This window comes from Kryptolebias marmoratus, linkage group LG10 (genome assembly GCF_001649575.2).
Source record: "Kryptolebias marmoratus isolate JLee-2015 linkage group LG10, ASM164957v2, whole genome shotgun sequence".
Taxonomy (NCBI): Eukaryota; Metazoa; Chordata; class Actinopteri; order Cyprinodontiformes; family Rivulidae; genus Kryptolebias; species Kryptolebias marmoratus.
In genome coordinates this window covers 703,456-724,355 of record NC_051439.1, presented here as the reverse complement: position 1 = coordinate 724,355, position 20,900 = coordinate 703,456, and the positions used below count along the sequence as shown (strand labels likewise).

The 20,900-nt window shown below is 37.7% G+C and overlaps 1 protein-coding gene across 4 annotated transcripts in view; it reads left to right on the top strand.

The window, feature by feature from the left end:
• Positions 1 to 19,851, top strand: part of atrn (attractin) — a 166,652-nt gene extending 146,801 nt beyond the window's left edge. For 2 of the 4 annotated variants that reach the window (XM_037977666.1, XM_017435256.3), the window contains exons 27-29: positions 3,511 to 3,618; positions 10,069 to 10,183; positions 13,336 to 19,851. In XM_037977666.1, the coding sequence (XP_037833594.1) occupies positions 3,511 to 3,618; positions 10,069 to 10,183; positions 13,336 to 13,460 (348 nt within the window). In that variant the 3' untranslated portion in view covers positions 13,461 to 19,851. Of the gene's footprint in view, positions 1 to 3,510; positions 3,619 to 10,068; positions 10,186 to 13,335 lie in introns of those variants that run through there. The other 2 variants (XM_037977668.1, XM_017435257.3) reach the window with 1 other exon arrangement.
• Positions 19,852 to 20,900: the final 1,049 nt, after the last annotated feature.

Genomic DNA, 20,900 nt, shown 5'->3' with positions numbered 1-20,900 from the left:
GGTGGGAATCTGTGATTCTGGGGCGGAGTCAGTGAATTAACTCCTTCAGTGTTCGAGCTGCTGGTGGAGTTCAGAGTTAAGAAGTAAAGAGTTATTGATTCCATTTTAACACCTCTAGATTTGATAAGTAAACACTTTGTTTTAACACTGGATTTTAACTACTAATAATATACATCCCAGAGTTACATAAACAGAATGTGACTCTATAAGTGTAAAATTAACTCTGCTTTTGCACAAAGTCTGCTAACACCAAAACATATAACACTTTTGAATTTGCTGTGTGGAAAAGTGGTTATAGTAAATAAATACATAAACAGCTTTTATTCTGTAGCTGTAGGCATTTTGCTTCTGCTTTTGCAGAGCTTTTTCTATTCAAAATGGGTTATTGTAGAGTTTAAAGCTTTAAACTGCATGAGATGCTCCATTATGCAGCTAAATTCAGATGCAGAATAATCTCACTCCTACAGTGTACATTTAAGGGCATCCTCAGACATCAGAAAAAAACGACATCAGACTCAGGTCTTGGAAAAAATGGCGTCAGGTATCAGAAAAATAAGGTGTTAGGTATTAGAAAAAAAGATGTCAGGTATCAGAAAAAAGGTGTCGGGAATCAGAAAAAAAAGGTGTTAGGTTATTTAAAAAAAAGATGTCAGGTATCAGAAAAAAGGCGTCAGTTATCAGAAAAAAGGCGTCAGGTATCAGAATTTCTTATAACTGACGGCATTTTTTCTAATACCTGACGCCTTTTTTTGTGATACACGATGCCTTTTTACTTAGAAAAAAACTCAGCCATGTATCAGAAAAAAAAGCAAGGGGTCAAAAAGGGATCAGGTATTTTTTCCCCCGCTTCACTCTGCCTTTGTCTCTTTCTGTCTACAAAATCTTTTGTTTGTCTCTGTAATTATGCAACCTCACCAGAATTTCCCATGTGCTACTCTCCATCGGGTCTGAGAGGCAGACCCGTGCAGTGTGCATGCTCTATCTTTATCTGTTTCTCCCGTATTTTCAGGACCTCGGGATCTATTTCTCTAAAAAAGGAACGTTGGTCCCTGCCCTCTGTGTCAGATAGCCTAGCATTCACATTAAATTCTTTTTACCTTCCTTCGAGCTTCTCTTTTTCTAGGCATGCTGAAGAAGTTTTTCAAAGACATCACTGTGTATAGCCAATGTTCGATGTATTTCTTGCAGGAGCTAAACTGAAAAAACATTAGCCACTGTTTGAGTTTGACAGTCACAGCCCCAGGTGCTCTGATGACAACTGGCACCACTGAGGCCTTGACTCTTGATAACTTCTCTAATTCTCCTTTGAGCCCTTGGTATTTTTAAGCTTCTCATCTTTATTTTTGATGTTGCAACCACTTGGGATTGCTGTCTCTTTCACCATTGCCTTCTTCTGTAGCTTGTTGACCATCACAATGTCTGGCTGATTAGCCATCACCTGTTTATCAGTCTGGTTCAGGATTCTCATAGAATCCTAGATTTGGCATTCTCCACCATGCCTAGTGCAGTGTCCCACTTTGACTGTGGGAACTGCAGTCTGTATTAGTCCAGTCACTTTCTTATGGTGTTCCGTATATGCTTTGCCTGCTTACATTTTACATCTTGCTAATGTGTGCTGAACTGTCTCATGGTCATTTTTGCACAGCCTGTATCTTGGATTCTGTCTAGTGTGGCAGACCCCAGCCTCTTTTTCTGAGGGACAGTTTTTCTGCTGCTGTATGTGTGTGTGCATATATGTAATTTATTTATTTTCCAAAAGCAGTTAGCAGAAAAAAACAGACAGACAATGCAAAATATTTGGACCTAAATTCATCTAATGACCAGAAAATACCACTTGAAATAAGTGCTGACTGAATGTATAACATAGCTAATAGTTGGTATGACACATCATAAATGGGACATGACACTTGTCATGAACCTTGGTTAAAATTACTAATGCCTCATGGTTTTTATTATTAATATTATTATTATTATTATTATTATTGTTGTTGTTGTTATTATTATTATTTATTACATGTTACAACTTCTTGTTCAGTGTTAAAGATCGTTCAGTCAGTTTTCATCTGTGTTGTAAAATGAACATTCAACAAGAAGTGTTTAATTTCTCAGTTTAGTTTATAACAGTACATAACACAAGTAAATCAAACTTTTGTAAAAGCAAACTGTCCACTTAGGAAGCAGCACTGATTCACAATCGATTTCACATGCTGTTGTGCAAATAGAATAGACAACAGGTGGAAATTATTGGCAATTAGCAAGACACACTCAATGAAGGAGTAGTTCTGCAGGTGGGGACTACAGACCTCTTCTCTGGTGGTGCTTTCACACTCGTGGTCGCATGAGACGGACTTTACAACCCACACAAGTGGCTCAGATAGTACAGCTCATCCAGGATGGCACATCAATGCGAGCTGTGGCAAGAACGTTTGCTGTGTCTGTCAGTGTAGTGTCCAGAGGCTGGAGGCGCTACCAGGAGACGTGGAGGAGGCCGTAGGAGGGCAACAACCCAGTAGCAGGACCACAACCTCCGCCTTTGCGCCCTGTGCTCTTCACAGATCAAAGCAGGTTCACACTGAGCACATGTGACAGACGTGACAGAGTCTGGAGACGACGTGGAGAGTGATCTGCTGCCTGCAACATCCTTCAGCATCACCGGTTTGGGATTGGGTCAGTAATGGTGTGGGGTGAGGTGGCATTTCTTTGGAGGGCCGCATAGCCCTCCATGTGCTCACCAGAGGTAGCATGACTGCCATTAGGTACCAAGATGAGATCCTCAGACCCCTTGTGAGACCATATGCTGGTGCGGTTGGCCCTGGGTTCCTCCTCATGCAGGACAATGCTCGACCTCATGTGGCTGGACTGTGTCAGCAGTTGCTGCAAGATGAAGGCATTGAAGCTATGGACTGGCCTGCTCGTTCCCCAGACCTGAATCCGATTGAGCACATCTGGAACATCATGAGTCGCTCCATCCACCAACGTCACGTTGCACCACAGACTGTCCAGGAGTTGGTGGATGCTTTAGTCTAGGTCTGGGAGGAGATCCCTCAGAAGACCATCTGCCACCTCATCAGGAGCATGCACGGGCAATGTAGGGAGGTCATACAGGCATTTGGAGGCCACACACAATACTGAGCCTTATTTTGATGCATTTTAAGGACATTACATCAAAGTTGGATCAGCCTGTAGTGTATTTTTCCACTTTAATTTTGTGCATGACTCCAAATCCAGGCCTCCATTTGTTAATAAATTTGATTTCCATTGATGATTTTTGTGTGATTTTGTTGTCAGCACATTCAACTTTGTACAGAACAAAGTATTCAATGAGAATATTTCATTTATTCAGATCTAGGATGCGTTATTTGAGTTTTCCCTTTATTTTTTGAGCATTGTATTTTTATATTAAATCAAACTGTATTGTAACTGTATGATGCATGGTTGATTGGAGTTAAGGCACACTGTAATTATTTACTTGATGTTGATGTTCATGCTTTTCTAATTTTTTATCCATAGCAACTGTTGAGGGAGATGCAGCAGATGGCCAGCCGACCTTTTGCCACCATCAATGTGGCTTTAGAGGCAGACGAGGAGCCACCTGACCTAATAGGAGGAAATGTCAAGGTTAGTTTAGCATTTTTCTTATCAAAACTTTAGCTCATCCCCAGCATTCTACCTTTTGGTTTGTGTTGACAGAATCATGTACTGGGGATCTTTATCCATCACTGCCTAAGTTGAGCATGATTCCTAAGGTGCAAGCTTAGTCATGTGACTGCTGTAGGCATTTTGATAACAGTCAGGATGATGTGATTGCTATTCTTTGACATCTGTCCTGTTTTTTAGCCTGAAAATCTTAAAGGCAAATTATTATTTTAGCCACTTTCACCGACGCACCACCGTCGGCTCTCTTCCGGTCCTTTCACCCTAGGGGAGGGAGAACTCAGAAAATTTACCCTTTAAGGATGACGCTACAAAAGAACTAGAGTGTAAGTATTTATTATGATAAGGCAAATAATTAGTACAAGTCCAGTGCTGGGACTTCAATTTACAACATCTTTTGGATGAAGCCGAAGAAGCAGCCCGGAACAAAGGAAGCGTTGACTCATGTAATGTCTAGGCTCCGCCCATTACAGAGGGCGAGCACAACCTTATGTGTTGTCAGCATTCGTACTTTGTGTAGTACTTCGTACTTTAACTGGTTCAAACAAGTGTTTCTGTGGGTGTAATTCAACCTTGACATGTAAGCATGTAGCAGCTAAGCAGAAGACATCTTTTAATATGGCAAAAGCATACAGCCATAAAAAGCTGTTGAGTAACTGATTTACCTCTCTTTAACACTTAATTTTACTTTAGGACATATCTAACACTACTGATCAGTAACATTTATTTCACTCCTTTATTTTGAGAATATTTTGTCGAAGAAAATATAGCAGTTTTTGTTTGTAGCAAAAGGTTTTCTTGCTTGCTGCCATGAAAGGTGGACGATAATGTGTGTTTGTGTGCCTTTGTGTATGGTTTTTTTTCTTTGTTAGCAAGTTATCTCTCATAAATCACTAGACAGATCACTAATATAGTATGAGATTTTGCTTAAATTTGACAGTAACTGTTGGAGTCAATCCTGTCTGTCTGTTAGCAAATTTAGAGTTATACCTTTGTCATAAAGTCAAGCTGATTCCCAGTGCCGGTTGGACTCCACCAGGGCTGTCCCTTATTGATCTCATTTGTGGTGTTTATGGGCAGGATCTCAAGAAGCAGTTGGTGTCAGGGTTGAGAACTCTAGGGTCTAGTCTCCCACATCATCTTGCAGATTATGTGATTCTGTTGTCGTCTTCGGTCTATGACCTTTAGTGTGTGCTGGAGTTATTCACAACCGTGTGAAGCCGCTGGGATGAGTGTCAGCTCCTCAAAGTCTGAGGCCATGGTTTTTATTGGATAAAGGTGGAAAACTCTTCCTGAGTTGGAGATGATTCTCTGCCTCAAGTAGAGGATTTTAGTTTTGTTCACAAGTCTTGTAGGATGGAGCGGGAGATAGATCGATAGATTGGGGTCTCATCTGCAGTGATGAAGGTGTTGCTCTGGTCTGTTGTGGTGAAGAAGAAGCAGAGCTGAAAGGCAAAACTGTCGAATTACTGGTTCATGAATGTTCCAACCCTCACCTGTGGTAATGAGGTGTGGATCATGACTGAAAGAACAAGATCCTGGATGCAAGCAACTGAAATGGGCTTCTTCCATAGGGTGGCCGGGCTCAGCCTTAGAAATGAGGCGTGGAGCTTCATAATCTGGGGGTAGGTCAGAGCTACTGCTCCTCCACATCAAAAGGAGTCAGCTGAGGTCATTCATGTATCTGATTAGAATGTCTACTGGTTGATTGCCTTTGGAGGTTTTCCAGGCACATTCTACTGGGAAGCGACCCAGGAACAGATCCAAAATTCGCTGGTGGGATTATGTTTCCTCTATGGCTTGGAAATGCCTTTGTATTCCTTAAAAGGAGCTGGAGAGTGTCAATGAGGAGACTGATGTGTGGGTTTCTCTCCTGGACCCATTGCTTCTAAGACTCAACCACAGATAAGTAGCAGAAAATGGATGGATAATAGTATCTGATGAAATACTTAGTGTTAAAATTTATGCCAGCAGTGCTGTCTTTGTTCCTTCCAGCTGTGATGCAGTTTTGCTCAGCAGTGCACTTCCTATTAAGGCAGAAACTCAACCCACTGACCCAGAGAGGGCATTTCACTTTGGAGCATCAGTTTTGCTTAAGTAAAAAAGAGCAGTTTAATAAACTTTTATGCTTAATAATTCATCCTTTTTTCTTGCAGAATCAGAATCTGTATAAAGTATCATACTAATTTCTTTACAAGATCTGAAGTGCATGACAGAACCCCTATCTAGTAAGTGTAACACCGAGCAAACACATAAGAAGTGTGGAAGGCTACAACTATTTATTTTGATATTAACACACAAAAAATATGAGGTATACTAAAACTCTCATAGTAAAAACAGTATAAAATTTAAAATCGCTATTCTTTCAAAAATATCCAGTTGCCCTCACACATATTTTTAAGTCCTCAATTCCAGTTCTCTTCCAAGATCTGCCTCTGTTTTCTAGTACTAATGAAAGAATACTGCCTGCAAGCATAATAAAAGACACTGACTGATAAACCGCCCAATTAATACACTTTGAAAAAGCCTCTTTGTCTTGTATTGCAAGCCTTGCTTTGAACTTTTTTAGGTTTTGGCTTCTTCTAATTTTACAGTGATATGTAAGACTTAGAACATACAAAAAAGCAACACAATTTTAAGTTAGTCCAATTGATGTAATATATATCCTATTTCAGTCTGTACAGAATACAAATGTTTATTCTTAAGTGGTCAATTCAGATGAGAAGCAGCTCTTAAAAAGAAAATTAAATGAGATTGTTAAAAAGGGTTTTTTTTGGCTATTCTTTGTTCTTTTTTTGTTTTACAATTTTGTTTTATTTTCCTCTATTCATTTTTGTTCTTTTTGTTTTCTCTTTTTTTCTTTTAATTGTGGTTCTGTTTTCTTCTGTTTCTCTTCTTTTACTCATCTTTTTATTCATCTTTTATTCAGGGATATTACACTTGTTTTTAATATAGCTATTTTATTACTCTGTTTCAAATACACTGCTCAAAAAAATAAAGGGAACACTTAAACAACACAAAATAACTCCAAGTATAGGGAGGTCATACAGGCAAGTGGAGGCCACACACAATACTGAGCCTCATTTTGACGTGTTTTAAGGACATTACATCAAAGTTGGATCAGCCTGTAGTATATTTTTCTACTTTAATTTTGTGCGTGACTCCAAATCCAGGCCTCCATTGGTTAATAAATTTGATTTCCATTGATGATTTTTGTTGTTAGCACATTCAACTTTGTACAGAACAAAGTATTCAATGAGAATAATTCATTCATTCAGATCTAGGATGCGTTATTTGAGTGCTTCCTTTATTTTTTTGAGCAGTGTATATTTTTTTGTTACCACTTCAGTTGTATTTTGTTCTTTTTTTCTTTGTCTTTATGCTATTGTTTCCCCGTGTCTTGTCTTCTATCTAGCATCATTATATTACTGTAGGCTTTTGTTCTAATTTATTTACCTTACCTGTCTTTAACAGCTGTCTGGGCTTTTTTGTTGGTCTTATCTGGTGGTTTTGACAATTTCTTAGGCGTTTTTTAGACCAAACAATCTGGAGTTCTAAAAATTGCCATAAATCCTTTGTGCCACTCATATAAACAATTTCTGTCCAAAACAAGGCAGAGGGGCACATCACATTCTTAGTTTTGGTCATTGGGACAGCATGTGAAGCATTATTCTTCCGTTACCCTCAATGCAGCTCGCACGGGGCGACGTGCCCACACAAAAGTTATATCCAAACAACCAGCTCGATCTGATAATGCAGGCTACTACTGGTCTTGCCATTTCGACTTCATATGCCGACATAAATTGCAATAAACCATGCATTCTGGAGGCAAAAAACTGCCGAGCTAAACGCTTACGCTCTAGGTGACGTCACCTACACTCTGCCTTACAGCAAAACATTTTCTGTTTGCAAAGAAAAAAAGAACTCATCGTGCGCCCACATATTTTGTCATACATACATAAATGATACATCAAAACGTAGGTATTTTTGTCGTCTGTCAAGCCATGTGCATGTTATTTTTTTTCGATTTAAAGTTTTTTCGCAACGAGCCTCAGAAGCCAGACTAACCGCTCCAAAACGCTTACAGCAAATCACTTTTTGTTTCAAAACAACTTGTCGTGCGCCCATATATTTCGTCATACATACATAAGTAATACATCAAAACGTAGGTATTTCTGTCGTCTGTCAAGCCATGTGCATGTTATTTTTTGGGGATTTAAAGTTTTTTCGCAACGAGCCTAACTGCCAAATGGTAGGTCTGGTAGTTCTAGTGATAGGAACATCTGCTTCACAACTAAATGTATGTTGTAGTTGCTTTTGGTTTTAAATAGTATTTAAGTATATACAAGCATGTTTCTCTTCTGTCTGTTTTTTCTCCTCAATGCACACAGCTGTCAGCTTGCTTTATGCTCAGGTGTTTGTGGAATGCAGTTAATCCCCAAAATATTAATATTACTTTGCTCACAAAACACATACATTTGCACTTTGTAAATTACTTAGACAACTATTTGCAAATCGGCATTTTATAATGTACTGACTGTGATTGTTTTGTATCATAATTGATATGAATAGACAGTAATTGGATTTGAATCTGGATCTATTTTGAATTTGGGTTCATTATTTGGATTTATTTTATGCTGTACAGTGCCCTGAGATGACTTCTGCTGTAAATTGGCACATCATAAATAATCTGAATTCAATTAAATAGAAATGTTACCTTTTACATGTGCCCCTTATTCATTTATGTGAACTATTAAAACAAAAACCACACATATCCATGTTCAAAATGACGTGCCTGGCCATAGTGCAAGAAATAATGTGGCAAAATCAGAAAAAATGTTTCCACGCCTCAGGAGATCACTTTTGACTTATTTATTGGTGCCAGCTTTATACTGCACTTCTGCACCTAATTTATATTTATTTTTTAGCTAATATTTCCGTGGGATCTTTGTGATCTATGCAATCCTGCTGCAACAAGACAGTCTGAATACCATTCACGAGTTACTATCAAAATCTTATTTTATGATACCAAGTTGACCAAGTGAGATATGTACAAGTCCTTTATGATTTTGAGTGTTATCCATTGATTCTATGTTATGTAAACTTTAGAATCAAAAGTCTTTATGCTTACTTTCTTCTACCATGACTGTACATCTGTCCTTTTGTCCTTTTATGCATGTTGTTTTTGTATTTATAATCATCACATTACAATTACATTACATAATCCTATAATTAGATTACTGACCCAGTCCAATTCGTTCCTTCCTTGCCTTTATATAAAAAAAACTTAGACGGACAAGAGGCATATGTCTAAAATTAGTGCGTACATTTTGTGCTGCCAACAGATATATAGCATAGGTCCACACATTATGCTGGGGAAAAAAGCTTCTAATAGTACACATCTTAAAGTACTCGAACTATAGATTGGCAAACACAGGTTCTGAAGGACTTAAACAAATGACTACCATTTCAGCTGCACAAACCTGGAAGAAACCATGTCTTTATGCTGAATCCCAGCTCCAAGTGATGGTTTGCATGTCCTATTGGTAAAGCTGTGCCTCAAAGAGATGGAGCAGAGAACAAATGTGTAAAATGGGTCAGTGCCTGAAAATCATTACTCTCCATGTATTCTTAGTGTGTCTGTTTCCATGAGATGGATGAGTTCTGATGAATCTGCATATTAAGAATGTTTTGCAAGTGTGAAAAACTGCATGTTATAGTTCAGTAACTTTCCCACTTGTAAATTTAATTCTTCAGGAAACAGAGACCAGCCATGGAGGGTGACTGAAAGTGTGTGTGTTTAAAGAGCTCTATGTGAATGAGCAGACAGAAAACCAGTGTCAGCAGTGTGTGAAACCACTCATGACCCAGTTTCTTGTCTGACTTTGGAATTCAAAAGCCAATGCTAGAGACATAGGGAGTTATCTATCTGCAAGCACGGTAGTGGCATTCTTCATTTTCACTTCCTCAGTCGAGGTAAACCAATGAATATTGTACGAGGTGAGCCCTAGCTGATCCTGACAGTGTTTACAAGGAGAAAACTCATCTCCACATATGAATGAGACACTGATAAACAGCAGATATTGGCATTAGAGAGTCAGGTGTGCCGGTCAGCTTGTGTGCACCGCCAACACAAATTTCTACTCTCAGCACCTCCGTTTGATATCCATTTGCTGCGCCCACTGCACGCATATAAGACTGCCATAGAATTGTGCACAGTGAAGGATTTTATGTAGGGGTCGGCAATTTGTGACTGCAGATCAGTGTGTGGGTCTCTGCAGAGAATAAAATATTTCACCAAATATATTGCTGACACAAACAATAACAGTAACACAAAGCTTTTGTAATCACTTCTGTTTGGTAGGCTTGTAATGTGTAGTACTTTTTTGTTTTTGTCTTCTTTTCTTTCTGCAGTCTGTTCCAAAACCCATTGCCCTTGAGCCTTGCTTTGGCAACAAAGCTGCTGTGCTCTCTATCTTTGTTCGGTTACCCAGGGGCTCTGGTGGCATCCCTCCTCCAGGACAGTCTGGTAAGATCCAACTGCTGGATTCTTCATTTGTTCCATTTGTTCTAATTCGTCTTTATATCTTGTTTTGATCCAATTTCCTGTATTTGTTCTGTGATTTGTAGCTTCAGCTAGTTGGACGATGTCAGTTTAAGCATTTCATCTTCTTCTAACTTGGTTCACTTCTTTTTCTTTAGTTTTTCTTGTTGAATTGCCTGGGATCCAGACTCTAATGCAAACACATACATTTGAGGTTTTAATGAATGCTGATTTTGGTCAGTAAAATTATATTTATTATAAACTTATACTAAATATAATATACAGTGGCGGCTGGTGGTGATAATTGTAGGGTGGGCTAACAGATACATAATAAAACACTGCAGTTTGGATTTCAACAACAGAAGCATTGAATTTGAAAAAAAGAAAACCTGCTATAAATTAACTTTATCCTTTTTCAGCACAAAGACAACCTTAAAACAAACCACCACCAAAAACCAAGCTTACGGATCCTCTGTCAGTTGTCCAAAACTTAATTCCCCTGCATTAAAGGTTTCAACTATAATTATTTCAGGTGATTTTTCCCAGTCCATCAGCTTTATATAACACTGCACCCACACTCCTTGACATAACTCCTTGGCACAATTACTAATCACACTGATAAGATAAAATCAAACAAGACATGCAATATTTTTTTTTTTTTTTTTTTTTAAATGAAGCCTACCTTTTTATTGAGAGAAGCTCACTCTGATGGCTTTTCTGGGATGTAAAAAGGTTAATAGCCACCTCATTAAATATTTGTTAGCTACACTTGCTGTTAGCCAGTCCTTTCGCTGAAACCAGGTCACAGAAAATCTTTGATTCTCCCGCTTTTTATTTTTTGAATATCCTTTGGTCTGTCCGACCCCAAATGCTTTACTTCTGTTTTTTTCCAAAACACATCAAGGAAAGCGGGTGAAAAATTAAATAATCCACCACGTTTATGTTTATCTTGATCGCCATCGTACTTACTCAGTCTACGCCAAACCACCCCCACATACACTCGCACTCGAGGCTCGTTATTGTACGTCCACCCTCATTGGCTAAAGCCAGAGACCTTGGGCTGACCCTGGGCTGGGGGGGGTCAAGATGGCTGTCAATCATTCTGTACCAAGAAAGACAAGGGGCTGAACAGGGCTGTGAAAAGTTAGCCCTTTGGAAAGACCTAATTTGTGTTTATTAGGTATTTTAACATTTTTATTATAAACACCAGGGAGGGCTTAGGCCCTACTCGCCCACTTATACCAGCCGTCCCAGAATATAAAGTATAATAATATAATAAGATATAATAAAATATAATGAAATTATAATGAAATATATTTTTTATATTATTATTACATGTTATAACTATATAATATTTTGTTAATTTTTATAATAGTAAAACGTGCATTAAATATAAATAACTTTTTAGACATAACCTGAGTTTATAAGCTGCATTGCTTGAAAGTTATATTCTCATTTTTTTTAATTATACAATTACACTTTAGAAAATAAGTTTACGGAATTATTGCCTGCCACCAAAAAGCAAAAGTGAATGATAAGGTTTTTGCTCATCATTCGTATCTTTCTGTTACCAAAATAGCTCAAGAACCATTGGATGAATTTTAATGAAATGGATGAAATTTAATGAAACTTAAAGAAAATAATCACTGGATCTAAGTTGTGTAAGAACTTTGTTTAAAAATTTGCTATTAACAATTTAGGTTCAACAGTGTCAGTTAGAAAAATATCTCATAAACCACTGGACAATTTTTTTATTTAACTTTCCAGAAAATAATTATTGAATATACTTGTACTAGTGATTAACTTTTGAAACCAACTTAATGACATTAGAAAACATAAAACTGGTTATATATATATATATTGAACTTATATATTGAACTAAAGTTTAATGTGGTAGTAGCTGAGAGCCACTCACGACACATACTTTGAGCGTGTGAGTTCACAGTATTGTGTTGGATCATTATTAAGGTTTGACCAAAACAGCTACAACTCCATCATTTCTCAACTTAAATGATCCTAAGGTTCCATCATACTTCACAAGATGTCAAGAAGTCAGTTCATGGTCACGTGGTTGCAAGACATTCATTTTCACAAACACCTTTCATAGTCAACGAGACATTTGGATCACAAATGTTAAAACGGGTTTCTTCCTGCCGGCTTCTCAACACACCTGTTTTAATATAGAAATGCTTCACTTGCCCTGAAAAGACATTTTTATTAAACTGACTGAGGCAGTCACAGCCACAAAGAGCCGCCACAGCTGTATTTTATAAAAGCGTCAGCCAGCTGCTTCTCAGGTAAGCAGTAAAAGCAAAATGACTCCATTAAAGCTCACTAGCTTTTACGCATAACACGCCCACAACAACTTCTGACAAATCACACAATACTTGGTGCAAACTCTTGTGAAAAAAAGTTAAACCAGGGCCTTGTATTGGGTACTGGTGGACGAAGCTGCTGCTCAAACAAAAATGATGCAATTTTGGCCACATAACCATGTGAATGAGAGCCAATTTTCTCAAACTTCTCATGGAGTATGCAAAAGTCTTTTGTCTAAAATTCCTGCATGAAAGGTGGTGGGTGATATGCATTTTTAGGAATTCCAGGCTCAAGATGCAGTTCAAGGTATCAAGTGATATTTGAATAGCAGCACCTTAGTGATTTTTGCATTGATTCCTAAAGAAGCAGTAAGCGTTGATTGCTTAGATTTTGCTCGATGTTTCTGCATTCTACCTTTATTGTTTTCTCTTAAAAGGTGGCATGTTGTAATATATTACATATTACATTTTTTGTTGAGTTAATTCTGTACCTAATTTAAGATCTCTTTATCAGAAAGTGATTACCATTCTTTGATGCATTTTGAATTGTTTATTACTTTTATACCCTTTCATTTTAAACAGGAAATTATGCTAATATTTACAATCCTCTAATACTTTTGTGTAAAAATCCTTTGTGTTTTGTTGTTCTTTTTTTCCACTTAAAATTTTTTAGAAAGTGTTGGCCTTTTTAACAGTGAGTATGATATGTTACAGTACAAAATGCTTTAACGTAAACAGTTTCAGGACTATAAAAAATACACATATTAGGACAAACTCCACTAAACTGTACTGTTTTGTGTGTGTGTGCGTGCATGTGTGTAGGTCTGGCTGTGGCCAGCGCACTGGTTGACGTCTCTCAGCAGATGTGTATTGGCTACAAGGAGAAGTCTGGAGGCTTGAGGAACCGTAAACAGCCGCCTACCGCACAGCCATCCACCTGTATCTGAGTCCACCTGCTGTTTACTTCCGCCAACCCTACATACAATGTTCTTCATCAGCCCTACCCTTCTCACCAGCCCCAACCACCTCCACTCCCCGCTTTGGCCCCCTCCCTCAAAAACTTCTGCCAGCTCGTTTCTGGCAGGGAGAGGTGCGTGCTGGGACATAAGACTAGAACACTTTGGTGAGGTCTGCTGAGTTGTCTGGCAGAGTGAAGCCTCAGTAGCCTCCCCCTCCCCACCCAGAACTTTTGGTCCCCTCAAACTAATCAGAACAAACAGGATAGAGGTAGTGAATGAGTAAGTGAGGAACAAAGGAGACACTGACGACTCCTTTCCACCTCAGAACATGTTTTACATTTGTCAACACCGCCTAGATTGTGTCAAGGCGGCCATGGCTTGCTGCTAGAAGAGATCCTTGTATCTTAGTTTTTGAAACATCCAGAGACAATTCAACCCTCAATGTTGATGTTTAAGTTATTCTTGACCTTTGTGTTGTATTATTGTTTTAAAGGAAGGAACAAACTGGAAAAATTTAACTACACTCAAACACACACACACACATACACTTCCAAAGGCAACTTTCCAAGCCATTATACCCATTTGTACCCCATTGTCACCTGCTGTCATGTTCACAGTTCAGCACTGAGGGCTGGTCTTCAGTCTCATGTACATTTTGGCCTTTGTGGGAGTTAACAGTATGTTCAGCCTTCAATTAATGATGATCCTCTGTAGAGTTTGCCCGTACAGCCAAATACAGTCAGAAGAGTCTGACATTTGTGTCTTCTACTGCTGTGCTGTGTGTGGCCTTTCTGAAACTGCATCTTTTTAACTATTTGGCTGCTGAGCTATCTGCCTTACCAGCCTGGATTACAAAACAAATCTCATTCATGATGATTTTGTTTGTCAGAGCAATTTAACTTTTTGCAGCAAATTATCCCTCCAGTTGAAATGAAAGTAAACATCTTCATATACACAGGTATCCCTGCTGAACAAAGTTAGAAGCACTGGTGTTGAGAAAGTCATCTACTGATTTAGTGGTAGTGTGGAGCCTCGAGCACAAGTGAAACAGACTTCCTAAAGAATGGTCTGACTCTGACCGACTGAAGAGATTAAGGTTGTATCTCACTGGACTGCAACTGTTAGTGACTCTAAATTACCAGGGAAATGTGATTTCTTACTGAAATCTTAGTGCTTGCAAACAGAGACACGTGTAGCCACATTTTGCGTGGCCAATTTTTGAAAATTACAGCTTATTTTTTGTCCCCACGGATCCCCACGGATGCTGTTTGCCAAATTATCTCCAACAGTCACACCCCAGTGAGATACTGGCTTTAGTCTGATTTGTGTTATTGGAGTTTTGTTTTTGATTTTTGCCTACAAAATCCACACTTTTACCAATATTATATGTTACCCTATCCATAAGCCTACACCTTCTCCTTAGCTCTTAATTCAGAGTTGCAAAGAGTAGCATTTAAAATAATTTACTGCGACATGAACTACCCCTTCAATAATCTGATCAGTTGTTGCCAACTCCTTTTAAGCAAACCAATGTTTTGTCAGAATGCCCATACATGGAGTGTAAAACTATTTAACAAGCCTGCAACAAATTTTACATATAACTTTTTTTTTTCACTTCTTAAGGAAGAATGAAAATGATACCGAATGGAATATATTGGAACACACTAAACTCGTCATTACAGTGATTGGAATAGTAAAATAGTTTTAATACATGCAATGCTGTTTTCACTATTTTTATTCTTGTTAAGGATAATTGACAATGATGCCAAATGTAATATACTGGACTGAATCATAATAGGCATTAGATTGTTTTTTGTGTCAGTAAAAAATATTTTTTACCATCAAAAATACTTTGTGAGGTTTTTATTTTTATTCTTTTGAAAAAGTGCGCCCCACAAAAATATCAGCATTTAAAAGTTATAAACCTTCATCACTTCTTCATGTTTCTGAGTTAACCTGACCAGTGAGACATCGAAAAAAAAAACAAACGTTTCACTCTCTTACTTGCTCAGGATGGGACACTGCGACAAAGTGAAGCTTTAACGCAATCTGCTGGTTTCCTTAAATAGATAACTTTTACTAATTGGCTTTTATAACGTATGTGAATGTTTGTGTACAGTGCCCTGTGATGACTTTGGTTGTGACTTGGAGCTATGTAAAAAAAAAAAACTAAAAAAACTGAATTTAATTTCAGTTGTAGGGTTTTATATATTGAAACATAATAAAATTGATATAGTTTTACTCAGTTCTAAAATCATTAAAATCTAACCTCAACTGTACAAAGACACAACAGATTTTCCAATGTTATTTGTTAAACAAAAATTAAACCAAATAGAAACGTTGTGTGTGGACAGGCTAACTCTGTGATGTATTTGTTTTCTGTAAGACTTCTTCTGTCTCCTACATTGTTGTGGAGAAATTTTGGCTCCCTCTTCTTTACGAAGTTGCCTCAGGTTTGCAGGCATTTCTTTTGGCACCTTTCTCTCAAGGAACCTGCCACAGTATTTTAATCTGGTTGCAGTTTGAACTTTGACTGGACAATTGAACCAATTTGATTAATTTTTTTTCCTGCCATTTTGTTGTAAGTTTGCTGGTCTGCTTGGGGTCATTGTCTTGTTGTATGATACAGTTTCAGCCAAGCTAATGCTGACATTTAAAAAGTAATAGACTAAGTGTAAAACATGATATGAACAACTCCTGTCTGAATGCCAGTGTCTCTTTACTTCATAATGCCTTTTTAAAACAAGAATTTAAATTGGTTACAGTTTTAAATGAATCGTTGTCGTACCTCCTCTGCCCTTTTGCCTTTCCTTTGTTTCTTTTTTTATATTTGCAACATCTGTTCTAATTTTTGAAAGTTTTTGTTAATGGTAAAAAATGAGAGAAAACACTAAATACAATAGGAAAAACACATCCTCAAAAGAAAAATGTTAAAACAATGTTATTTTTTTAATCAGGAAATGCAACTGTAATTATCTGTAAGGTCATCAGGATGTCTTCTGTCTTGTGGTTTCATCTTTTTTTTTCATCTCTCAACAGCAGTGTCTGATTAGTCTATAATGGTCATCATTGTTGATTACTTTACACTTCAGTCTCTTTCACTGAAGGCAGACATAATTCAATATAAGACTATTTTCTCACATGATTATTAACTCCCTATCCTCTGGAAAGTGTTGCTTTAGAAGTACCTATTAACTTGCATTTTGCCCTAAAGAGCTTGTTGTATTTAGTTCTGCGTACAGCATAGTAGAACTGCTCACCGTCTGGTTTAAGGGCACACTTTTAGCGCTGGAAAAAGGTCAGAGCAAAATGCATGAACAAAGCTGACATTTAGTAATTATAAAGTGCCCACAACTCAACTCAGCAACTCTGGCATTTATCACAGTATTAGGAAGTCGGCTTTGCTCAGACTTCTATTGACAAGTGGAGGCACTTCATTCCTTTATTTTGTTTGTTTTTTTCCCCTCTAGGGAATGTGGATTCTTTAAGAGTTTTTTGGGTCTTTGCTTTTGTGAAAACTTGATGGTATATAACAGTTTCAAAAGTGAGAAAATTCATTCTGTGGTTGGGAGTTTTGTCAGCCTTCCCCAAAATATTTAGTTGTGTTAGGCATGTTTTGACTGTGGCTATAAATCTGAAAGCAGGATATTATTTTTATAATTAAATGTTTAGCACAGTGTTGCTCCTGTGCACAATACTCAAATTTACAGGTTTTCTTTGGTGATATTTTTGCTCACAGAGCTCTTAAACTGTAGGAGTTTAACAGTCTTCAGCAAAAAAAAGAAAAATGTTCCACTGATTTGAGTTCGATTCTCAACCAGTTGTATTTTACAAGCCTAAAATAAAAGTTTCAATCAAAAGCGTAAAAAAAGCTAATACAGAACTGAATAGCATCTACCAATGTGAAAATACCAGGGCTGCAGAATATTACACAAATGCCATAGAAGATGCTTCAAAGCCTTGGATTTATGACCCTTTTGGCTCTTACAATATTAAAAACATTTCTATAGCTTGTAAACAATTCTGATTTTTTTTTTTTAAAAGAGGTTTGTTTTACTAGAAATCCAGTGCAGTTGATCTCTAAACCACCCATATCAGAGTTTTCATCTATTGTTTTGCTGTCTGCATTCTTAGTTCCGGATGGTGTGGGCATGTATAAAGTGTGATTCAGTGTTTCTTCTTTTAGGTGGACAGATTAAACCTTAATAGCTGGGTCACTCAACATGATAAAAATCTAAATCACCTTTGGACTTATCTAGTTACTGTAAGCATTACCACATGATGCTTTTTGCTTTCTTTTTTTTTTATTACCATGTAAAATTTGTAATTCTGTGCCTGTTCTGTCTGTGGTGCGTGTACACACACACACACATATATATATATATATATATATATATATTTATTGCTCCAGACGAGCAGAAAAAAAGAGCAACACGTTTTTTTCTTTTTGATTTCCAGAGCCGTAGGAACAAAATTCAGTTATGAGGTGCTGTGAACATACTAAAAATGTTAAGCAAAATAATGGCCAAAAAGGATGACAAAATAAAGCTATGTGGAAGCACTATAAATTAAATGGTTAAATAATTTTGTACAAAAACATACTAAAACAATGCTGGTTTTAAATATTAAATTTACAAAGCCATTGAAATCAAACTGAGACTGGAATTTAAGCATATGTAGCACTCGTTTTGTTGTTGTTTTAAGAATTATCTCTTAATGTATTTGAACACGCATATCCTCCACGATCCATCAGGGGTGCTGCAGCACCCTCTGCACCTCAGCTTTCCACAGCCTTGCTAATCTTAGTTTAATCTAGCAAAGCAACAACAAAACAAAAATATTTTTTTGTTCTTTGGCCGAACACCAAAGCATGTTTAACTCAACATTGGATTTAAATTCATATCCATTGTCCTTGCAATGGACTTTCTTATCTTCTCTATTGCTGCTTATTTGTTTAGTAGTTTGTTTTTTGGTCTTTTGCTGCTACATAAATTGTGCAATTATTGGAATAGTTACATAAAGGCTGATCCACAGCTTTTGACACAAATGGAACATTTCCTGGTTTTGCTTTTTGATTAAAAGTATTCCATTTGGAAATTGGTAGATTGTGAAGCAGCTTTAGAAAAAAGTTGGAGTTTTTTTTCATTGTGTTGCTCCTAAGATAAAAGTCCATGCAGCTTTATATACATGGACACAACTCACCATACATTGTAGATGGGTTGGTTTTAAATAATCCATGGAGGAATGGCAGAGTGAGTTCAAGCAGACACTTTATGCAGTTTTTCCAAACAGATATCAAACACACTTGTTTTTTTCTTGCCATGTTTTGCTGTTTTTTTACGTTTTATTGCAACGTTATAAGAGTTTTAAGATACATTTTGTCGTTTAGTCTTCCAGTGGTAGCCACAATTTCTGACAAATGAAAACTTAAGAGCACAAAATAAACCCTGGCCTCTGTAAAGTTTTTTCTTTTTGACCATATCCCCTCAGTATATTGCATCAAAGCCCAGCCTGTTGGTGAACATGACCTTTACCGTTTGTACAGTACTAATAGTACATTACAGGATTCCTGGGTCCTAAAGTTCAAACTTTCCAGACCATTACCTCTTGCCACCATTTGGAGCTGCCTGAGTGTAAAGTGGCCACAGGATGCTGAAAATATCAGTGGGAATGTGGGAGATTGCAAAGTGGAACTCTGTAGGAAACTTGTCACTTCCATGTATTGCTTTGTTTTGACTGAAGAAATAGGCACCTTCCTCTAATGTGTTTTACTGCACTTTCCAAGCCTCAAACTATACTGGTTAACACTTTAACTTTACATTGGCCATATTCTTGCTCACTAATGTCTGTATTACCAGATAGAAATGTACAGCAAGTGCATATTTATAAATAGTGATGGAATTGTCCCTCATTTTACCAGGACCAGTCAGTCAATTTATTTTTTGTCAAACACTTGCAACACGGACGTCTTTTTAAAACGCTTTAATACAGAGTAAGCATCAGAATAAGGTCATTGTGAAAGAAAGCATTGCCCTTTTTTTCCCTTTCTTTTTGTATAGCGGCATTAAATGCATATTGAGGAAGTGGTTTAATATGTATAAACTAGGAGCTGCTGTTTTTTGTAAATAATATGAAAATATTGTGAATGACTTTTGAATGGTTTTAAAAATCTATTATGACAATGCTCTACAGGCTTATAAAAACGTGATTACAGTACATAGCATATTTTGTATGTAATGCAGCACTGTAATCAAAAAAGCACTACTAGAAGCTGATAAAAAAATATGTGTAAAACTGGCTTAATGATCTTGTAATTTCTGCTGTACATAAGAGAATGACAGAACATTTTGTCTGTTATTAAATGTTAAAATCTACCCACTACTGTCTGTCTGTACTGTTTGTATTAAGGCAGCAAATTGACTGCTCAATTTGTGCTCTTTAAAATGTCTGAAAGATTTTGTACATGTTTTTCCAGGCCAAAACTCTTTAAGCAGCTTAAGGTTACCTTTTACAACTGTGACATCAGTAGTGTGCTAACAATCGGTCTTCTGGTGTGGTTTTCCAGCTGCACCAAAGCTGTTCAACAGACACTTCAGAGAGTGGTGAAGGCAGCGGGCAAGATCATCAGGACTAACTTCCCTCAGATAAGCACAATTTACACCATCCGCTGCCTGAGAAGGTACACAACATCCTTCGTGACCCCTCACACCCAGCACACTCTTTCTACCAGCTCTTTCTCTCAAATAAGAGATTCAAATCAACACACACTAGAACCACCAGGCCCCTTTCCCCAGACTGTGAGGCTGTTGAATGTACCCCACCCACCTACACACACACACACACACCACCACCTCCATGCCTAAGATGATAACACAGTAAGTCATACAATCCATGTCACATCCACTCTTCACCGATTCATCCATTATCAGGTTGCTCAGACAGCAGGTTGAGCAGGGAGGCCCAGATATCTCTTTCTACAGCCAACTCTTCCAGGAGAATTCCAAGGTGTTCCCAGGCCAGCATGTCTTGGGTCTTCCCTGGGGTCTCTTCCCAGTTGGACATGCCCAGGACACCAACATGGGGAGGCATCCCAGAAGCATTCTTATCAGATGTCAGAACCATTTCAATTGGCTCCTCTCGAAGTGGAGCAGCAGCAGCTCTACTTCAATTGTCTTCTGGATAATCAAACTTTTCAATTTATCTCTAAGGGAGAGCCCAGCTACCCTGCAGAGAAAACTGATTTTGACCCCCTGTATCTGCATTCTTGTTCTTTTGGTCACTACCCACAGTTAATGACCATAGGTGAGGGTAGGAATGTAGACTGATTGGTAAACCGAGAGTTTTGTCTTGCAGCTCATTTCTCTCTTTACAACAGACCAGTATAGGGTGAGCAATACTGCAGAAGCCATACTGATCTATCTGTCAATC